Source organism: Kogia breviceps, chromosome 7 (assembly GCF_026419965.1).
Source record: "Kogia breviceps isolate mKogBre1 chromosome 7, mKogBre1 haplotype 1, whole genome shotgun sequence".
Taxonomy (NCBI): domain Eukaryota; kingdom Metazoa; phylum Chordata; class Mammalia; order Artiodactyla; family Physeteridae; genus Kogia; species Kogia breviceps.
This window is the reverse complement of record NC_081316.1, coordinates 24,723,051-24,745,135: the sequence shown is the minus strand read 5'-3', so window position 1 is coordinate 24,745,135 and position 22,085 is coordinate 24,723,051. Positions and strand designations below refer to the sequence as shown.

Here is a 22,085-nt window from a genome sequence, read left to right as displayed (position 1 = left end):
TGTCTCGTGGAGGGCAGGGTCCCTGTCCTGTTTACTGCTGTGTCCGCAGTACCTGTAAGTGACTAAATGCTAAATAAATGACTACAGGGAACACGAGAGAGGGACTAAACCCTCGTAGATGGTGGCTCCTCATGCTTCTATGAGGCTGTGACCTCTCCCGTTAAGTCACAAGCCGTTAAGTCCTGTGCAAGGCCAGGTCCTGGACCCACCCACCAGCTGCCTCTTGGCCTCAGTCTCAGCCCCTGAGGGTCATGCCTGCAGCCTGGAGATCACTTTCTAGAAAGGAGCTCCCCACTGGGGCTCAGCTTAGACCCCAGCCAGCGTCTGCCTCCAGACCCCGCCTGCCACCCCTGGTGGCCGGCCTGTGGAGTTTCCATTACGCGACCTCTGAGGTTCTCCAAAGCTTAGAGATCGAAAGCCCTGACCTTGATCTTCCACACCCAGGATGGGCTCACCACAGCTTTTTCGGCTTGGCCGGCGTGGCCGGGGTCTGATGCTCTGGAGGAGCGGTGTGACTTACACCAGCGCACGCGCACGTCACCCTCCACCCACCGGGGTCTTGTTAAGACGTGGGGTGTCTGGGGTGGGGCCTGAGGTTCTGCACTCCCGACAAGCACGCGGGCAACATCTGTGCTCTGGGAGCTCACTCCGGGGAACAAGGACTCACACGCTGCACGTGCGGTGTGCGCCTGTCCTTACACATCCATTAGTCTGCCCAGACCCTCACCCAGTGGTTAGAGCTCAGGGCCCACGAGACAGGCTCTGAAGCTACAAAGTCACAAGGAACCTACCTTTGCCTGGGAAAAACCTAGATGCTCCAACCTGACCACTGAGATTCAGCAAAACGCAGAAGGCACTGGGGACGGAGGGGGAGATTATGACCGACTCACGGCTGCTCCCGCCCAGACAGACGAGCCAGGGTGGGGCTCCTGCGGGGAGGGGGCACCCCTTGAGAAGCGTGCAGCACTGAGGTCCACATACCTGAAAAATGTGGTACTTCATGTCACCGATCTCAATGGTTTTGCTGCTGTTGCCATCTTGTTCTGATTTATTGGTCATCAGTGTCTTGAACCTGGAGCCAAGGAGATGAGACAGGACGGGGCTTGAACGTGACTTTCACTCCATGGCTGTGTGGCAATGGCACCATCCACCACCTGACTGGCCACCAGGGCCCAGGAGCGTTTTAAAAATTACTGCCGTGCTCTCACACTAGTTCTTGGCGAGTGACGTTTTACATCATCCAGACGGCTGGGCTGAGCCCCGTTCTGTCCCTGTTGCCCCCTAGATGAGTGACTGGGATGCCTGCGGCTAGAAAGCTGACTTTCGTGCCAGAACATTTATGTTTTCTAATAATCAAAGGCAGCAAGTTGGCCAGAAAGAATACAGCCTCAGAGCTCCTCTCGGAGAACTCTGGGTCCCATCTCGACTGTCCCTGTCAACTTGTCCCGTGCCCACAGTGGGGTGGGTGGGGCCTCCGTGCTCCGTGACCTCTGCGCTCTGTGACCTCCCTGTGGGGGGCAGAGGCTCTTCTCCAGCCCGTCCATCACCTCGTATCCACGTGAAGCTGCCCAGCCTCCCGGCAGCTGAGACTTCATTATCTGGGTTGCCTACCTGTTAGAAGCTGTCACCAGCAGGACTTTATGTGCATAAAACAGCTTTCCTTCCACAAGGAAGGTCACATCCGACATCTCCTTGTTGTTCAAAAAGTGAGGATCTGCCAGGAGGGAAGGAGAGGGGGTGACTGAGGGGCCTGCCTCTGGGGGTTTCTTACATGTGTGTTGGGGGCAGATGGGGTGGGGAATGTGGACAGCAGAGAAACTGAGGCCAGGCCATGGCACTTGGAAAGGGGAAGGAGGACAAAGAGGAGAGGGGAGAGGAAAAGGGGAGGGGGGGAGGGGAGGGGAGAGGAAAAGGGGAGGGGAGGGGAGGGGAGGGAAGCCTGGCAAGTGGGTGGCCAGCGGGGAAGGCCTCACCTAGCCTGGCCGGCAGGGTCTTGCGGAGCTCGGGGATGCTGGGGATAGGGCTGCTGCCGTAGCAGTGCATGAAGATGGCAGCCAGCTGCTGGATGACAGAGTCGTTCTGTGGGGGGAGAGGCAGGGAGGGGCCATGAGCTCAACCCCCCCATCCCGTGGCCATCTGTTTACAGCTCCTGCTACATCGGGCCAACTTCAGAAGTCCAGGCCAGGATCAGAGCAGCCGCTGCCTTTTGTTCCTCCTGGAGGTGGCCTGGTGAGGGAGGCCTGTCCCTTCAACACTGATTCCCCAAATTGCTCTTTTGGCCGGGCTCCAGCCCAGACAAATCCACGGCCTCTGCAGCCAGGCGGTGAGCGTTTGAGTGTGGGGTGGGCGTCCACCCACCGTGTGCGTGAAGGCGCCTGTGTCCACCTGTCCGTGGGAGGGGTTGTCCCTGTGTCTGTCTGCCTATGCGTCAGTCTCCGTGTCCGTCCCCGGCTCTGCTGGGGCCGCGGGCTCTGGAGCCTGGGTTCTCTGAGCTTGGGGCAGGGACCCGCCTGGAGACACTCACCTTGCTGGTCTTGAGGATGTCGAACATGAGCTGCAAGCCCTCGGTCACCAGCTCCTCGTTGTATTCCTCCTCCTTGATGGAGCTGAAATCCCGCAGGAGGCTCTGCACCACCGAGTACCGAGACTGGGAGAAGGACGTCCTCAGAGACTCGATCCAGACGTGCAGCTTCCAGGGGACGCCTGAGCCCGAGCAGGGGAAGGACAGCAGTCACCTCTGGGCAGAGCGCTCCCTGTGGGGGCCACCGAGCCCGCCTCCCGACGAACCCCTTCCTGGCAGGCTCTCTTGCGACGTGCCCAGTGTCTGCAGAGCGGGGGGCGGCCCCCAGCCCCCTCGGTGTAGCCAGTAAGCAAAGCTTCCATTCACCCTGACGGGCCTCCCTGAGAGATCAGAGGGCGCCCCGGGTTCCTGTCAGATGAGGTGGAGGAATGCCTCCGGACCAAGTGCAGGGAGCCCGAGCTCTGAAAATCCACAGTTCAGCCTGGGAACTTTCAAGCGCCATCCCAGCACCCACACTGGCCCCACTTCTTGTTGGGCCCTGGACTGACTTACTGGGGGAGGACCCCTTATAATTACGAGGGGTAGCCCGGGAGACTCGGATACCCAGAGGATATGCAGGCTACTTGGGGACGCAGGGGCTCCCTGCCTGTCTAGAAGCCTGAAATCAACCCCGTCCCATCGCAGAGGCTTTTCCTAGTGCCCAGCTCACTGGTCTGCTTGTGCACATCCAGTGCCACGTAATTACTGTTCACCAGCTCCCCGGAGTGTATCGGCCGGGCCGCAGAGCAACTTACACCTACTTTGTAAAGACCGCGACAAAAACTAGTGGTGTTTCTGATAATTAGAGGGATTGCTTCTTACTCCCCCACCTCACCATGGGTTAACAAAGGACCGATGGCATTCCCTGCCCCCCACGACGACACACATAACGTTAGCATCCCTGGTTGACTGACTGTAGGTAGGAGCCCATTTCACAGAGAAGAACACTGAGGCTGGCTTGCCACAGCAGGGCCGTGTGGCCTCCTGCTGCCTTGGCCCCGCACCGGGTGTTCATGTGCCATGGCCCCCGGGAGAGTAAGGATGCTGTCATCGTGCACTGAGTGCTGACAGTGAGCTGGCACCGGGCTCTGAGCTGCATGTGACGACACCACATTCATAGAGGAGGATCGTCAGCAACAGCGAACGTGGCAGGGCTAGGCTCTCACCCAAGTCTGTCTGTCTGACCAGCCTCCCGGGAGGGAAGGAGAAGTCGGCAGGCTTGCAGACCCAAGAGGTGGGGAGGTTGGCTGAGGGACTGGAGAGCATCTAGTTGACCAGAAATGTAGACCCCTAGTGCTACAGATGCTCCCAGAACTACACATCCCAGGACTTGACCAGGGAGGTTGGGGGACCTGAGGGCACAGGGCTGGGGTGAGGCTCTTGAGACACGTCCCCACGGAGGACTGTCTGAGGCTCAGGGCACCTCCTGTCCTGGCTGTCAGTCACCAGGCCTGGGGGAATGGAGCCCCACCCTACGCTCAGCTACCTGGCCCTGTCCTGGCCTGAGAAGCAGCAGAGCCTGTGTGTGAGCGTGTGTGAGCATGTGCGCGCGCACCCGTACGCTGCAAGGTCTCACCTAGTGCCCGCAGCTCCATGGTGATGTCCACGTAGCCGTGCTCCGCGCTGTAGTACATGGCCTCCTGGAGGGCCTTGGTGCGCGTCCGGCTCAGCCTCAAGGGCCCCTCGCTGCCACTGCCCTGGCTCGACGCATCGCTTTCCTCCACGCCCTCAGCCAGGATCTCCTCCAGGGACAGCACGTCTGCTTTGGCCTGCTGCGGCTGCGTCAGGAGCTTCCTCAGGACGTTCCTGTGGGTAAAGGGACGGAGGGTGATGCCTGAGGCTCCGGCCACGGACGGCGCCTGCCGAGCTGCCTTCTGGCGCCCCGTGGTCCAGGTGGGCAGCTACGGGGCCTCTGCGGGCACAAAGGGCTCACGGTCTTCCCCTCCCAGGCCGGCTGGGCCAGGGCTCCCAGCGACCCCATCCCTGGGGTCACCCCCAGGGTGACCCCCACCTGGGTGAATAAGGGGAAGGTGCAGGAGACCTCTCCCTTCTGCCATCCACGTGGTGCCGAGAAGTCGTGGGCTTTGAGACCAAGCAGGTTCTGCCATCCTGTGTGATCTCGGATAGGTTGTTCTACCTCTCTGAGCCCTGACGGCTTTGTCATCTGTAGGACAGGGCATCGGCGCCATGCTCTCCCGGTTAACGTGAGGCCAATGTGATGACATCAAATGCAGAGCCTGATACCTAGCAGTCCTCCTAATAGCAGCCAACTTTACACATGTAAAAGTGTCCGAAACATAGGACATGCTTATACTCATTTCTTCCTTTCCCTCCATTAAGAATAATGAAGTGGAGCTGCATTTTGTACTGAATTCATTAATATACACAGATGTGTAGAACACTGGATGCTCGATGGAGCACATTCCCACGTACCGCTGCATTTAACCTGAGCGATCCCGTGAACCTCGCCATTCGTGGGCAATGACTACATCTTGCTCACGGTCACACTGAGCAGGATGAAGACTCAGACCCAGAGCTTCAAGCCCCAGGCTCGTTCTGTCACAGCCTGTGGGCTGGGGCTCGGGGCAGGCTGCGGCAGGGCCAGGCCCACAGGTCAGCTGGGGCTGAGCCTCCGCCCAGCGGCCCTGCCCACCCCCTTCCCCTACTCTGTGATGGAGGCCCGGCAGGGACCCCTTGAGGGACCTGGGTCATCCCGCTGTAGCTCTGCCAGTTCAGCAATTTAACAGAGCACCCAGTCTGGCACGAGCTGGCACGTGACGGTGAGCGCCTACCGCCCGTGCCCACCCAAGGGAGCCCGTGTTCCAGAGAGAGATAGTGGGAAGCCCATGATCAGAGGGGCAACTCCACGCGGGGTGGGGGGAAACGCGGGCACTGGGCGGGGTAGAGAGGCCTGGAGGCCGCGCCCTGCGAGGTGGTGCCTGAGGGCAGGGCTGGTGGAGATGGGGGAGAGCGGGGGGTGCGCTGAAGGCAGGGTGGAGAACCACGCTGCGGGGCCGCCCGCAGCAAGGGCACGGTCTGCGCCTGAGAACGGGAAGCCGGCGTCCAGCCTGCCCTCTCTGCCTTCCAATCGCCCCTTCCCCGTCTCCCTCTAACCCGGAGCTGCCTAACGGCTCTGCTCTCACCCCTGCCCTCGCACAGCCCTGGCCCCCGCAAAGCAAGGTCCACCGTCAGCGGCATCTTCGTGGTGGAGCGGCCCGCGGTGCGGAAGCCTCTAGCGCCCCAGGCCACTGCAGGCACCGGAGAAGCACCCCAGGCACGGGAAGGGATGGGGTCCTGGGTGGCTGCAGGGTGGAGAGCCTTACGGGGGAATGGGAGGGCCTGCTCCAGTCCCACGCCTGCCAGGAACCGGCTGCAGGACCTCTAAGCAGCCCAGCGTCTCCGGACCTCCAACATCTGGGCCCCCCGTGCTGCCTGAAGCCCCATCTTCTTGCAGCTGGTGTGTGCGCAGCCGCCCCCAGCCCCCACCTCTGGAGGGCCCTCCAGGCCTAGCTCTTGGGCTCCTGAGAGTCTGCCTCATGCCCCGCAGCACACGGGGCGGGAACCCCGGGCAGGTACCTGTGGCCATGGGCGGCTGAGTGGCTGAAGCAGTTCATATCCTCGTGGAGGGAGGAGGCCATGCCGTCGGTCTCGAGCATGCTGAGGAGGGGGTCGGCACCCCGGCTGAGCAGCAAGCTGACCAGCTCGTAGTTCCCTGGAAGACAAAGGGGACCAAGGATGCTTCCGCCGCCTGCATCACTGCCCCTCCGCTGGGCCTGCCTGGGCACTGAGCGTGGCAGAAACGCTGACGACGGGGTGAAGGGGAGCCCCTGGGACCCAGGAGGAGGGGCTTCAAGGCTCGCCACAGGGATCTGCGCGCGCAGCTCAGCCAGGCTGGGTGACACCGTGGGGAGGAGCACGTGGGGCCGCGGGGCAGTAGGGGACCCTCACTGGGCAGGGCAGCGGTGTACCTACCGGCTGCAGAAGCCAGCTGCAGGGGTGTCTCCGCGTAGCTGTCCTCGCCACCGGTCACTGCCGAGCCCTCCACGTGGGCACCGGCGTCCAGCAGCAACTGCCAGGGCACAGGGAGGACACTTCAGCATGGTAGGGAGTGTCTGGGGCACGTGCAGGGGAGGCTCTGGGGAGGGACCTGTAGTTCCCTCCTGTGGCAAGTGACCAAGGACGGGCTCACCCGGGCGTCCAGGCAACCAGAGTTTTAGAACTCCGGGTTACCTTCAGGGCTCTAAGTGCCTAGAATCTTCACCTCCTCTCCTGCGGCCTTGGACCAAGCCCCTAAGCTATAGGGACCTCTGAGCTATTTCTCCCTTTCAAACATTTTCCTACAAACTGGCTGCAGTGATCTTTGTAACAACTCACACAGATGAGCAGAAAAGAAGGCACCACCCCCCAATCAACCGGGGGAAACTGGGGCTCTGGAGGCAGCAGAGGTAGTGGGAACGGCAGAGCTGTTAGAGCGGAGTGCCAGTGCTGGCCACAGACCAGTGGGTGACCTGGGGCAGGTACCTCAACTCCCCGAACCTCAGTCTTCCTCATCTGGAAAATGCAAAAGAGGCCCGCCTTGCAGCCTTGCTGGGGATGAAGTGAAACGGTGCTCACCTCTCCATAGGGGCTCAATAACTAGTGGCTTTTAGGGTTCTCATCAGAGAGGTTCGGCGAGCTACCCAAGGCTGGGAGGTGCGAGGCTGGGGCAGAACCTCACTGTCTGGGACACCAGGCGGCCTCTCCCCATTCTAGCAAGGGCACGTCTTGCAGGGGACAGATGGGGCGGGGCTAACAGATACCAAGCAGTTCTAGCTGAGCCGGCCGGCTTTGCCTTGGGGCTAGGGGTGGGTCTGCACCACTGAGAGAGAGGTGACTTGGCTCCGTCTCACCTTTCCTGACCAGCTGCTCTGGAGGGAGCCGCCTCCCAACCCTCCCAGGTTGCCGGAGACCAAAGTCCCCTCAGAGCCCGTGCTCGGCCGACTAAGGCAGCGCTGCAGCCCCGTCACCTGGAGACCAGGTCCGAGGGGCCCAGGCTGACCTCTCAGCCTCCCCACAGCATGGACCATGGGGGCGGCTGTCGGTGGGAGGCTCCCGTCAGGCAGAAAGGGCACCGCTGCCTGAGCCAGTGCGCCAAGGTGGAAGAGGAAGAGGCCTGCCCGTCAGGGTTATAATGGGCACCAGGCCAGGTGAGTCCAGGGCACAGCCCTGCAGGCCAGTCTGGGCTAGCATGGAAGTCTGCTCAGGGCCTCAGGAGGACGCGCACCCAAAAGCAGGCAGGCTGTGGCAGTCAGCCCACTGACCACCGTTCACTGCATCCCTCCTATAGGCCAGGCCTGGGTGCACAGCGATGAACAGGCCATGACCCCTGCCCTCAAAGGCCCCGCAATCTAGCAGACAGCAAGGGTGTAATACGAACTCCCAGGAAGGAGTCTGGAATCCTGTGGGCCTGTGGCCTGAGGAGTGAAGGAGTCTGGGAGCCGAGTGGCAGTGCCACCATGCCCCATCCACAGCTTCCACTTCTAGGCCTGAACCCCCCTCCTCGCGCCAGCCACAGCTACGGGGGCCAAGGTGGGCACAGTGTGGCTTGGCTTGACAGGCGAGCTGTGCCAATCTGAGTCCTCCTTCAGGAACTGGGGAGCTGAGAGACTACGCCTGCTACCGGGGAGGGGCAGGACCAGAAGAACAGCATGATGTATATAGAGCTGGCAGGACTCATGAGGGAGTAAAAACAGTAAAGCGTTGGAAAGATTACTGGAGGAGAGAAACGGAGCACACCTGCACAGATTCCAGATTCCAGCACGCCCCGGGACTCACCCACAGGTGCAGAGACGCCAGGCAGGCCTGGTACTACTTGGGCCTGCGTCTTGCTCCCTAAAATTCTCACCTGTATCCTCACACTGAAGCCTGCTCCTGGAGGAAGACCAGGTGGGTCTTTGCTAACCAAGTGAGCTAGCATTAACTAGCGCCTCTGGTGTCTCTGACTCCAGGCTGCTGCTCACACAGGTAAGGCTGGGGCTACGCCTGGGGCTCAACCCACTCAGCAAGCGGGGGGCATGCTGGACACCTGGCAGGAGCTCACCTGGACCACAGAGATGTGTCCGTGCAGCACAGCAAATGTCAGTGAGGTCCAGTGCCGGCTGTCAGGGTGGATGGAGGGGTGCCTGGGAGAGTTGCTTGGAACCTGGAAAAATACCACAAATGATCAGTGTTTCCTAGGTCAGTGACATTCCTGGGCAGATGACACAGGCACCTGAGCTAAGGGGAGCCCTGCAGGGATGGTGACTAGGAGTCAACTCAAGAGCTTTCTACATTCGATTGGCAGTGTCTGCCTGGAGTACCCTGTGGAAAAGGCTCAAAAGGATATTCAATTAGTGATGTCTGTCCTGGGCAGAGAGATGGCAGAGAGGGAACACTTTATGCCTCAGAGGGAGGTAGAGCCAGAAGTATCTGGGGATGGTGGGGATGGCTGGGGATTAGGTTGATAAAATGGGAAAGGTGCTACAGTAACAGAATCGCGGCCATTCTCTCTGCTCGACTCCCCTCTGAGCTCACTTCCCCTCTGACAGAAAGTTCAAATCTTGAGGAAAAACCCTCTTTGCTAACTGTGATCTCTGTGCATCTTGCATCTTCAGGCCTCTGAGACACGTCTAGTTGTCCAAAACATGACAGCCAGCATGGATGATGAAGACCTTGGGGTGTTCTCTTGCTGGGTTAGGAGGCCGGTGCAGCCCTTGGGGGCTTTCTCACCTGGATGTCCAAGTTTGCTCCAGCATCAATTAACATCTGGACCATCGCTTCATCCCCAGCAGCACAGGCATACATCAGCGGCGTCATACCCTACATGAACCAAAGGCAGATGCTAAACTGTCTGGAAACAGAACATGAGGACACGTGTTCCATAGGTGTCTGCCCCAGAAACCAGATCCAGGTCTTCCTGCTTGAGCAGCTGCTCATACTGAACAATCCTGTGTCTTGTGCTGAACAAGACAACCTGCCCCTCCTAGGCCCACTGGACGTATGACACCTGAAGGATGAGGAGGGGACATTTCCATGAGCACTACAGTCGCCAGAAGGGCAAAGGGCACAGGCCCTATGGCCAGACTCCGGTGCAAAGGCTACTCCTGCTGTAAACTTTGTACAAGTTACTTGTACTCCTCTGTGCCTCAGTTTCTTTATCTTTAAAATGGGAATAACAACAGTATCTACCTCATTGGGTTGTTGTAAAGAGTATGAGTTACTATGTATAAAGTGCTTAGTACAGCTAACTAAGGATAAGCTAACTCATTAAAATAACACAACACCACTATCACTGCTACTATGTTACACTGCCACATCCAAACCCACCCCAGGCCCTGTGCTGGTAAATCACCATGTGAAGTGACTTACATGCACTGTCTCATTTAATGACCACAGCATCCTTATTAGGGAGGTTCTGTTACTGTCCCCACTTCACAGATGAGGAGCAGAGAAGGGGATTGACTTGCCCAACAGTCACACAGTAAGTAAGACGATGAACTCAGCTGGAACCCAGGTCTGCCTCAGCTGCGAAGCTCTCCCCTGAGGCATCTCACCGAGGGTGGAGAGGTTGACTTTAACATCTCGTGCTGTGAGCAGTTCCGAGCTTTTCTGAAAGCTGAGGCCCAATCCCTCCCTGAGTTTAGGTGGGCGATTAACGGAGCTGCCTCCCTGGTGGGGAATCTCCTCTGTGGCCAGTAATAGCAAAGGCAGCGGTGGAAAGTGTTATTCCACAGCTGGATGCTGGCAAGCGTTTGTCTGGAGCCCCGCGATGTTACTTATTAGGTTATCTGTGTGTAGACAAGATCTCCTTACCTCATAAATCCTTGCCTAGTGCCCAGAGATAAAGAAATGGCCCGAGATTAATCACGAGTGAGAGGCCTTTTTACCCACAGATCATTCTGCAGACACTGAGGCTGAGGGAACAAACAGGACCGAATATTTAGAGAAAAGCCCACTGCCACCGAGAATCTGACTTGTTTTATTCCCCTTGGCACATGCCTGACTTCTTTTTTCTCCACACATCTGTACACGATTCGGAGTGTAAACCAGGCTACAAGCCTTCCAAGGAGAAACTACTTTTTTTGTGTTGGCCCCTCCCCACTGCAGGTATCTAAAAAGGCTGAATCAAAAGAGGCTGATTAACAGATTTCAGGGATGATCATCATCGTATCAACGACAAAAAAACCGGACGGATCTTTATTGAGCATTTACTATGTGTCTGATGTGAAAGCCTCACAATAACCCTATGGGGCGGGTGCTTTATTCCCACATCTTAGAGGTGAGGGGACAGACTCAGAGGGGTGCTTGTCCAAGCTGCCACAGCTATGACAGGAGGACTAAACTCCAGGTCCGTCTGAGGCTAGCGTCCATGGGCTTCCCCAGCGCACTGCTGGAGGAAGACGATGACCCCCACAGGATGAAAGCCCCGTAGCCTGCATTGACAGAGGCACCTCGGGGAGATCCCAGGACCCAGCCCGTCGCCTCCCTGAGCTCGGCTGCAGCATCCCGGTCCGAGCACGCGCCCAACTGTCCCGCTCCGATGCTCCTGCTTCCAGCATCTCCTTTCCCTGGAATGCCTTCCCCACTCCTCTCCATTGCATCCGATCACCCCTCACTCCAGCTTGGCTCAGATCCCCCAGGAGGAAGCCTTTCCTGGCTGCTCAAGTCCGACCTGTCAAAGTCCACTCTGGCTTGGGTTCGCCGGGCGCCTCAGCATGCTCTCTACCATGCTGTCATCTCATCTGAGAGGGCTATGTGACCCTTCAGCTGCCATTAACTTCCCTCATGCTTCTGTGTGGGTTTCTAAACCCACCCATAGGAAATCCATTACCTACATATCGCAGAGCTCACAAAGCTCCATCAAATACACAAACTGCATCTTCCACGGCGGTGAAGAGCCTGGGGTTGGACCACTTGGGTTCTTCTAATCCCAGCTCTGCTCCTTACTAGTTGTGTGACCTCTGTACCTCAGTTTCCTTATCTATAAAATGGGGATGATACCCACATCACAGGGCTGTGGTCAAGATTAAATGAGTTACTCTGTGCAAAGTGCTTAGAACAATGCCTGGAACACAGTGAGTGCTATATAAATGTTAGCTATTCACAGCAAAAACAAAAAACAAAGCAAGCCAAAAAACTCAAGTTAAATTCTACTTAAAATTGTTAATTGCCTCCAACACTTCGTATCCCCTTTTCTGGCTTCATTTAATGCCTTAGCACTTTTCACTAACATGCTCTGTATTTGTGTGTGTGTTTCTTAGTATCTGTCTCCTCTAATGTTAACTCGTGAAGGCAAGGATTTCTACAGGCCTGGAACGTGGCGGGCACACAGGATGCTCCAAATACAAGTCTCAGTGATTATGATCTAGAGCTCGCTATCAAGCTGACTCCTCTGGCCTCTTTCCCAGCCCTGCACCCTATGGGGCAGCCTCCAGCCTTCCAGCGAGGGGAAGCAGAATCCCTGTTACAAAGGATTTCCAAGGGGTGTCAGGGAAGTCTCTGAGTTGACATTCTACCTGGATGGCAGGGCACGATGCAGGAAGCAGCCCACCTCTTAGAGCACAGAGCTGAGTGGGCGGGTCTCAGCTTTGGGACAGAAGGGACTGTGCCACCGGCTCCGGTGGTCACGAACCCCTGTGGACTCTGGTCCTGAGCCTGGCTGGCGGAGCGCTCAGAACGCACCTGGTCGTCCATGGTGTTCACCCCGTCGGGACCCAGGGCCTCGATCGCCTGGCTGATGAGGTCCGTCCTCCCGCAGTTGAGCATGCGGAAGCCCAGGTCCTGGTTGAATTTTTCAGTAGCCGCTCGGGCATCCAGCCTCCGGAAGGAACTGAAACAGCATTCGGGTCTGCGCAGAAGAGACCGGGGTGTGTGAGCATGGCTCTTCCTGCTAGGACACGGCCTCCCTATGAGAGGTGACACAACTGTGCTAGGCTGATGTGTGGTGTGAGGATGGGGTTGGCGGGGGAGGACTGGGAATCACTATCTAATCGGCAGTGACTGGCCTTGTCACGCTCGGTGACAGGAAGAGCACGTACGTCGGCTGTTCTACAAACACGTTAAAGACGTGCTCTGAGCTCTTGGGAGCTGTCAGTTGTCAGAGACAAAGTTCCCATCTAACATAATCTCTCAGGGGACTGTTCTGAGGAGGAGGAAGCTCCAGCTTTTTGGCCTTGGGCCACAGCTCTTGGCTGTACAGTTTCTGCACAGAGAAGGGCGCACTCTCACTCTCTCAGTCATTGAGGCCAAGCTCCAGTTCTTGCCTCTCCATCCTCTCCCCTCAGTGCTTCCTGGTGAGGCCCCGAAGCACCAAAGAGACGGCAGAGAGTGGCCCAGACTCCCGTTGCAGCCAAGCCATCCTACCAAGGAGAGTCACAGATAAAACCTCTGTCTGCAGAGGGCACACCACAAGTTTCCAATAGGTGGCTTCAGCCTGGAGTCGTGATTAGGCCAAAGAGTAAAAAAGTACATGCCACCAGATGAGGTCCTGACATTTGCAATGGAGACAGAAGAAGACAAAAAAACAAAAAAAGCAAGGCTCTTCCAGGTCAAGCATGGCCAGAGGAAAACCTCTCTGAAACAACTTCAGGAGGCCAGTCCAACACAAGAGAGGCACATTGGGAAGGTAACTAAGAGCCCAGGCTTGGGGCCATACGGGCCTGGGTTCAAATTCGGACATGGTCACGTTGCTAGCTGAGTATCTCTGGGCAAGTTACTGTTTCTCCTGACCCTCAACTTCTCCATCTGAAACATGGGCACTAAAGCCCTTTCTTCCCTGAGGTTGTCACGAGGACTGAGAAAATGCACGTAAAAAGGAAGGGCTCGGAACCGGCCTGCACCTAGGAAGTGCTCCAGAAAATGGTGGTAACCACAGGAAGGAGGGCCCACTTCTCCTGCATACCCCCAAATGGCCCGAAGAGTCAGACTGAGAAAGCTTTCCAACCAAATCCAAATGGGAGTCTGCTCTGCGGGCCCGACCCCGTGGCTGCAGAGGATGCATCCGAGAGCAGCCAAGGTCCAGAACACATCAGTTCTGACAGGTGGGCTTGTGCAGAGAGCACCTTAGAGCGGCTCGAACGAACTGGCTGCAGCCCCCGCCTGCTGCCTGCTCCCGATGCAGGAGGAGGAGGGAGCGGAGGGTTTTCCGGGGGCTGGGCACGGAGACGCGCCCCCTCCTCCCGCCTCCCTGGGTCCGTACTTGAGCTGCCGGGGCTCACAGTCCAGGCCGGGCAGCAGCAGCCGGGCCGCCTGCCGGATGTCGCCGCTGTCCACGGTGAGGCTGCGGTGGTGCTCCGCGTAGGTGATGGCCACACGCATCCACTCCATCAGCGGCGGCAGCAGCATGAAGGGCCTGGGAGGCAGCAGAGAGAGGGGGTCAGGCCTGGGCGGGCTGCTCCCTGAAGCACACAAGGGGACCCCCTTCAGCACGCACTGTCAGCACAGCCGCGGAGGCTGGGTCCCCTGTAGCCTTCCGGCTGTGGGAGGCGGAGGGGGCCTGACTCTTCTCCTCACGGAGAGCGCGATCTGCCCCATTCTACAGAAACTCTGTCAGGACTCGGAAGGAATCCCTGCCATGGGCCACGAGCAGAGCCTGAGGGCCTTGGGCGGCCCATCAACGAAGGGGTTTGCCAGCATGTGGAACTGGGGACTCCCGCCCCCTCCACAGAATTCAGACGGGGTCTCCCTCTCTGCAGAGGGGAGAGGATGCCTGCCTTCTGGGTGCTGGGGTGCAGAGGAAAGAGTTGAACAGACCCAGGCTCCAAACCCAGCTGTGCCGTCAGCAGCTGTGCCCCTTCATCACCACAGACAGCACCCCGAGGCTGTTTTCTTCCTCACTTGTGAGACGGGGCAGTCCCCACTTCTCAGGATCACCCTGAGGCCACGTGAGACGACACGTGGCGCAGAACCACCTGTGTGTGGTCGACAGCCACTCCCTCCTCAACTGACCCCCGGGCTGAGGTGGGCCTATGTCGCTTCCTGTGGCGGGCAGGGTGGCCCCAGGCTGGCGCCAGAGGTCCTCCAGGGAGGACCGGTCCCAGGACCTATGTCACACCCAGAACCCATGCCCACGCTGTGGGGCAGCTAGGAGGAGGCCGGGAGAGGCGGTTGGTTCAGCAAGGCCTCTGAGCTACAAACTCAGGGGGCACCGGTCACAGGCGTTCTGGGTGCCAGCAGGGGGCACCATTCACAGGACAGCGACTAGTGCCCCCTGGTGCTGAGCAATACCATGGTCCTGCCACTCAGGGCCGGTCCCTCCCCGCCCCAGGCCCTGCCCCCCCCCCACCAAGCTTGACTCCTGTCCGCCGCCCATTCTGGCCCATCTCCCATGGTGAAGACCTCGGAAGACCGCTCCATAGCCCAGCAGACCCCATGCTGTGGAGGGGCCCCGACAGCCGGTCTTGGCTTCACGCCTACCGCCCCCCATGCCCCCTCCACACCTCACTTCATCTGATACCTTGGGATCCTTGTGCGTTAGGCCCTTGCTGTCGCCGTCTTTCCCCTAGACACGCAGAGAGGTACTCTGTACAGGAAGACGACCCTCCATCCTCTCCCCTCAGCTCCTGAGTAAATCAACTGCAGGGAATCATCTAAAGAGGCCTTCACGTGACTGATCTCAGATCTCAAAAGCTTAGGTCACCTTCAAAGTTTGCAAAGCTTCTCTTCATGCTTTCATTTATTTATTTATTTATTTTAAAAGATAATCAGATGGGATTCTTGAAAGTGGTTCATTTGGAAATTATTTTGATGTCCTGATTCTGTCATTTCTGAAAATATTTCTAGGTTTGAGTCATTTCACTGGTGCACTGAGTGTACCAATCGCTATGGTGACAAGGTGGCCACAGGCTGGGAAAGGCTTGTAGCCTTGGCCTTCAAGGATGCCCAGAACCTCACCCAACTTACTTTCCAAGCCTGGCTCACACCTTTCATCAGGACACACCTGACCATCAGGCATTCGTGGTTCTCAAGCCCACCCTGCCCGTTCCCACCTCCTCACAAGAACGAACCAGCTCTCACCTCTGCCCATCCAGATCCTATTTATCCTTCAAGGCTTAGTTCCAATGCCACTTCTTTCTAGAAGCCTTCCCACATCCCTTTTCGAAAGAAAATAATCGCTTCCTTCTCCAAGATCCCTTAGAATTCTATTCCAGAATGAATGCGTCTCATCTGCCTGACTAGATTATTCCTCTTCAGGACAAGAACGATGCCTTCATCATCTCTGGTTCTCCAAAATATACCCAGCACAGGTCCTAGACACAGCAGACCCTCAATAAACCGAATGACTGCAAGGATGGCTAAGCATCAGGAACGTGGCATAATGCATCCAAGTTATCAGTGCTGGACCAAGTCCCGTTTCTGCCCAGAAAAGAATGGCATATACTTTTTAGAGTCACAGCGTGGACTTGTTAGAGTGGGAAGCCAGGACCCTACGGGGGGGGAGCTTGTAGAATCCAGGAAGGAACAACAATCCCTTTGTGAATTACTCCTGTTTCCAAGATCTTCTTTAATTGTGAATGTCCATTTGAATTCCCCCCAAATGTTATTTTTGGAATTTTACAATTCTTACCCTCCAATGCTACAAGGCAAGCTCAGAGACATACTTCTACATGTCAGTCCTTCTGATCCAAGGGGAAGGTTTTATCTAAACCACCAGCATTGGAGACTGAAGGGTAAACAAAAAGACAGTTCGCAGATTTGTCAGCCTTTCTTCCCTGTTGTGGCCAACGGCCAAGACAAAGAGCCAAGTGTGGCCACGGACGCTCTAAGCAGCATCTCCCAGCTGCACTACGGGAAATCCAAGAGGGAACTCAGGAAACCATGAAGTCTAATCAGATGGTGTCATGATTCATTCTCCCGCCTTGTGCCTCTTATAACTCGGCACATGAAAAGACGCAGTGTTGATAACAGGTGGGCGGATACTGGGGATTGGTTCATTCGGCCTCCATTTTACAATCTTAGCTGAAGACGTGGAAAATTGAAAACTACATTTCCCAGACTTCTTTGCAAATTAGGCTTCACCATTAAGACGGAGCTGCATGAGATCTGGTAAATGGATGTGAGGCGGAGGCCACCTTTGTGTCCCCTTTGCTTGTTTCTGCTAGCAAGCCAGCTCATAAAACACGAGGGATTTTCTTTTCCCCCTACAGAGCATTCCGGTGTCCATTTCCCAACTTCCTGAGTGCTCCAGAGGCAGCAGTACTGCTATTGAAGGCAATGGCAGAAACTTCTTGACTCCAGCTTCAATCCTGGATTGCAGTTCCCAGGGTTATGTGAGAGGGAGTAGCCACCATGATAGCAAGTTTTGTATTGTCCGTGGAGTCACTCCTGGAGGTTCAGCCTTGAACCTGCTCCCTGAGTCCTTCCAACAATTCTTTTGGCACCTAATTCCCTGCATTAAATCCCTTCCTGTTCAAAACACCTAAGGTGTTTTCTAGAAGTTTCCTGAATTGCACACTGATTCATATTCTCAACATACAAAAATCCTTCAGGGTTAAAATTGCCACTCTGCCTCTGGGGTGGTGGCTGGTGCCCACCTGTCCACAAACAAGGCCATTGCAGCCCCCCCCAAATGACCCCTTCAGGCCTTTCTCCTTGGTCTACCCACCTCCCTGACCTGCGGCCCATAGGAAGGTAAAATGACAAGCAATTCATGGACTTTCTCAGTAACATCCTTCCCTTGGCCTGTGGGTTCCAGGTTACTACTTCCTTTCTGGTAATTTCATCTAGGCCACTGGGCATGCTGAGAAACTGGCCTGCATTACTGGACATTCTGGAAAATCCCTATAAAAAATCCCATCTGTACCGGCCATGGCTGCATCCTAACTGTGGAGTGAAAAGGCTCTAGGGGAGCAAAGTTGGGAATGACTGAGTATCCATCCTCCCCAGGGTCTCTCTGCTTGGTTCCCTCCCAGAGAAAAAAGCCTGTTTCCCTCTTCTTGCCCTTTCCCTAGGCTGAGTGTGGCTGTAAGCCACTGACTTTCCCCTTTGCTGGGTCTGGCACCACAGAATAGCGGTTCTCAAGCACTTTGGCCTCAGGATCCCCTTTGTACTCTTACAAATTACTGAGGCCCCCAAAGAGCTTCTATTTATGTGTATTGTTCTAGCACTAATTATTGTATCAGAAATTAAAACAGAGAACTTCAAACATCTGAATACACAAACTCATATCCCGTCAGCCACCAGAGTGATACTATGCTCACATGTTACACAGCTTCTGGAAAACTCCCTGGAAACTTGTGAGAAAATGAGTGAAAAGGCAGATAACACCTTATTATTGTGAATATAATTTTGACCCTGTGGACTCCTGAGGAAGTCTCATTGAGAAGCATTGCCTTAGACAAATGTAGTCGATCCCTAAGGCAAGGCTGCTCTCAGGCGTGGGGTTGGGATTCTGTCCCAGTCCAGCCAATTCTAGAATGGTGTGTGCTTTATATGCATGCTCCCGGCCTAAGGATCTGAGGATCCCACACTGAATCCTCACTGGGAGACAACTTAGGAAGCAACTGAACTGGCTCTGTAACCTTGGGCAGATCATTACCTTCTTTGGGCCTGTTTTTCTTTTAAAGATGGCGTTAAGTCAGTGGTTTCTAGACATTTTCCATCGTGAGAAACCCTTTTGCCGTTATTTCACAGCCTCCACATTGCAATAGCTGTACCTACTATACAGAGGTCAAGAGCATAGGCTCTGGTGGGAGACTGCCCTAGGCTGCAATCCATTGCACTCTCAATGAATTAAAGTGTGATCCTGTGCAAGTTTTTAATCTCCCTTAGCCTCCGTTGCCCCATCAGCAAAATGGGTATAAATAACAGGACCACCTCACAGATGTTCAGAACCCCTAAAGGGCTTAGCACAGCATTTGGCACATGGTAAGTTCTTGGTAAAGGTTAACTATTACTACCATTTTAGTGTCTGTTGATAGAGAAAATACATAATAGCAGAAAAGGCTATAGGAATCTGGTCCTATTAAATGCCTCAGCTCCAGCCTTCTTCACTTCCTCTTCTTCCAGCCAATTCCCTCTCCACACCCCCCAACTCTCTAGCAAGTATAAACATGTAAAGCCTGCAAAAGCCTGCCAGCGAGCTGCCCACCACCCACTCATAAAACAGAGCAACAAACACCCCACTATGCGGAGTGTGATCTGGAGACCGTTTCTGGCAGTGCAGGCCCTCGGCCTTGGCTGCCACGAACCTTGAACAGGAGAAGGGACAACGACAACACAGACCCAGGGGCCATGGGGTCAGAAACATGCGATGTGGTGACGGGGTGCGCACGGGATGACTGTGAGGGACCTGCCGCCCCTAAGTGCCGTTGGCAGCCTAACCAACCTCAGAAACACCACACACACACACACACACACACACACACACACACACACACACACACACACACACGCAAGCACATCCGGTCAGGCTGCTACAGTGACAAACAAAGCCACTTAAAAGGATCACCGACTGGGAGCATTTGTCTTTGTGTGCATAAAATAGCAACTAATGTCACGTGGGGGAGGTGTAAAATACACCAAAGAAAATGGGTCTTCAACAGGAAGGGGGGTGAAGAGGAGGAAATAGAGACCCGGGGAGGCCGAGCATCTCACCCAAGGTCACAGGGCCCTTCAGCAGCAACAGGGGGCCCAGCCCCATGCGTCATGACTCAGTTTCTCTTCTTCTCTCTTTAAATTAATCATACAGATGAGCCTGAGAATATCAAGCCAATGGGCTCACAAGGCCCTTCAATAGGACCAGGCCTGCAAAAGCCATTTTTCCCTGTTAAAAAAATGAAAGAGAATAAACTTCTCAAGGCCTTGGTTTTAAGAGGTCCCTGCAACCTGGGGGAGAAAAACCCCAAAACCTCTGCCCCACTCAGCAAGCATATGATTTATTGGGATTACAGTCCTATAAGCAGTGTCTTAACAACATGAAACAGGAAACACCTCCAATTTCCAGCTCAAAGCAGGCTCTGTTCTTCCTTGAGGTGGGAAGGGGCCTTGGGGAGAGAGTCAGGTTGGTAGATGGGGCACAAGCCTGGAACTGGAGGCCCAGGCATGAGAAGGCCTTGTGCCTCTGTCCCCAACTGGCAGGCCAAGTCTGGGGCCAGCAGGTATGTCCCCTCTGCGCCCACCCACGAGGACTGGGTTCAAATACTCAGACAGGCAGATCTGGGAGGTGCCCACTGGCTGGGCAGGGCCTCGAGACCCGGCCTGAGCTCAGCCCTGGGAAACCAGGCTGTGGTTTCTTAACTTCCACCATTGGCTGGGAGGACACAGGACTCCGGGGTGCAGGCCTGGCTGGGAGGGTCTGGGGAGGCCCATGATGCCTTAGAGCCCACCCTGCCTGTGAGCACCCTTAGTCTAGGAAAGGAATCTCACAGGGACCAGCTACACAGCTGCAGGTGATGGTCAAGGGAGGGGGTAGCCAGAATGTCTCCCACCCTCAGCCCTAAATTCTTACACCGACTCTGCCCCACCTTCAGTGGGAACCACTGCTGAGCACTGGCGTTGAATGGGGTGACCTTCCCCCTGAATCCATCCTTCTCACAGACCCTGCTGGGAAGCACGCCGCTTCCACGCCCTACCCTACTGTGCCTCCTGGGCTGGGAGCTGGCAAGTGGCATCATCAGGAACCTGAGAAGATGCCAAGCTTTCCCCAATCAAGCGACAGCTCTTCAAGCAGAGACTGCTCTAGGAAGGTCAAGGTCGGCTCTGCTCTGCCAGCTCTGAGGCCCTCACCACAGGTCCCCCAAGATTTCTGGAGGGCCACGGTGGCCGAACACCAAGCCAAAACATCCATGGAGAGTGAAACCAACATTGTCCCAAATCAAGTCAGATTCCACTCCCAGTACAAAGGAAGCGATTCTAGTCTGGTTCACATCTTGGACTAATTATTTTTCTAGAATTGCATGGTAAACCAGAATGGTTTGGCTCGGCTTGGAGTCAGAGCCGGGCAGGCATCTCTCTTCTGACCCTGGGGCCTACCTCTGGCAGCCCCGCTGCCTCAGACCCTGTAGCTGACCCCTGGCAGCATCTCCACGTGGGGTCAAGTGACTTCTGTTAGAGGCAGGGCTTAGGACTTTCTTCTGGGAAATACACTTTTCTTATTAAAACCCATCTGGTACAGATTAGAGGCACTAGAAAAACCTCCAGTTGCTCAGATATGCGTATGGATATAAATTTAGATTACAACCAAGTCAGGATTAGCTGTGAACGATTTCCCTGCCTCTTCCCAATGGTTGCCCGTCAGGGAACCTAAACAGGAGCTGTAGGACGGGAGGCCAATTGGGTAACAATCGGGGCATCCTGGCCTGGCTCCGAGGCATCCAGGAATAACTGGAAAACACAAACAACTAACGTGGACAGAGCATTCGCTAAACACGTGGCACTGTTTTAAGCCCTTTAAATCTATTGACTTATTTCATCCTCATATCTACTTTATGAAACAGGTTCTATTATTATCCCCATTGTACGCATGGAGAAACTGAGGGCCGGAGAGGTAAAGTAACTTGCTCCAGGTCACGCACCTAGTAAGTGGCAGAGCTAGGATGTGGTCCCAGGCAGGGTACCCCCCATGTCCAAGCTCCCAAATGGTATACTCCACTGCCACTTATTTAGCTTAGTAAGTTGGCCCTGGCTTTCCATTTTTTCTGGACCTGGACATCTTGGGGATGAAGAGCATTAGGCATAGTTAACCACGTAGTCTGTCATCCAAGCTGGACCACTTTTGAGAGGGAAAAGGAGTGCTATTGCCAACAACGCTCGGACAGCAGGCACACATGAGAAGGGTCTCAGGCAAACACAAACACCCGGGCAACCCGGCATTAGGCACTGGGGTAAGGCACCTTGCCTGGCTCGTGGGTCTCCTCCAGGCAGTGGGAGGCCCTCTCTGCCCACCCGCCCTGAAGCCTGGTCCCCATTTGGCCCTCAGCACTGCACCCTCACAGCACTTAGCGCATTTGGTATCATTTCGTTTGTTCGCATTCTTTTTGTCTGCTTTCCCCTTAGGCTATAATTTCTCGGAAGGCAGAGACTGTTTTACTTACTGACGCTGCCCATCCCTCAGCACAGAGGCCCATGTTAGAAACTCAACCTCTGAATTCAGAAATGCATAGCCCAGGGAATTCCCTGGCGGTCCAGTGGTTAGGGCTCCATGCTCTCAGTGCCGAGGGCCTGGGTTCAATCCCTGGTTGGGGAACTAAGATCCTGCAAGCTGTGCGGTATGGCCAAAAAAAAGAACAGAAATGCATAGAACGTTTCTCACTCCTGGACGCAAAGCCCTTTGGCTACTAACATGTTCTCAGGGGTCTGGCTCTTACTCCAGAACTCTCTGCAGGGCTCCCGAGCTCTAAGTCAGGCAGATGAGCTCCTGAAATGCGGAAGTGCTTCATTTTCCATTCTTGGAGGCCTGGGCTGGCTTGGGTATTAACAAATGGTTCTCTTCAGAAAAAAAGAAAATATTTCCCTGATAAAAAGATATGCATTCCACAGGAGATTTTCTACCCAGGAATAGCTTCCTGGG

At 55.6% G+C, this 22,085-nt stretch overlaps 1 protein-coding gene across 3 annotated transcripts in view; it reads right to left on the bottom strand.

Moving 5' to 3' along the window:
• Positions 1 to 22,085, bottom strand: part of ABTB2 (ankyrin repeat and BTB domain containing 2) — a 182,234-nt gene that overhangs the window by 7,099 nt on the left and 153,050 nt on the right. For 2 of the 3 annotated variants that reach the window (XM_067038025.1, XM_059069723.2), the window contains 11 exons: positions 13,776 to 13,928; positions 12,260 to 12,425; positions 9,308 to 9,397; positions 8,640 to 8,741; positions 6,533 to 6,629; positions 6,137 to 6,272; positions 4,137 to 4,366; positions 2,525 to 2,703; positions 1,974 to 2,079; positions 1,612 to 1,714; positions 982 to 1,072 (listed from right to left, as the gene is read on the bottom strand). In XM_067038025.1, the coding sequence (XP_066894126.1) occupies positions 982 to 1,072; positions 1,612 to 1,714; positions 1,974 to 2,079; positions 2,525 to 2,703; positions 4,137 to 4,366; positions 6,137 to 6,272; positions 6,533 to 6,629; positions 8,640 to 8,741; positions 9,308 to 9,397; positions 12,260 to 12,425; positions 13,776 to 13,928 (1,453 nt within the window). The remainder of the gene's footprint in view (positions 1 to 981; positions 1,073 to 1,611; positions 1,715 to 1,973; positions 2,080 to 2,524; positions 2,704 to 4,136; positions 4,367 to 6,136; positions 6,273 to 6,532; positions 6,630 to 8,639; positions 8,742 to 9,307; positions 9,398 to 12,259; positions 12,426 to 13,775; positions 13,929 to 22,085) is intronic. The other variant, XM_067038026.1, reaches the window with a different exon arrangement.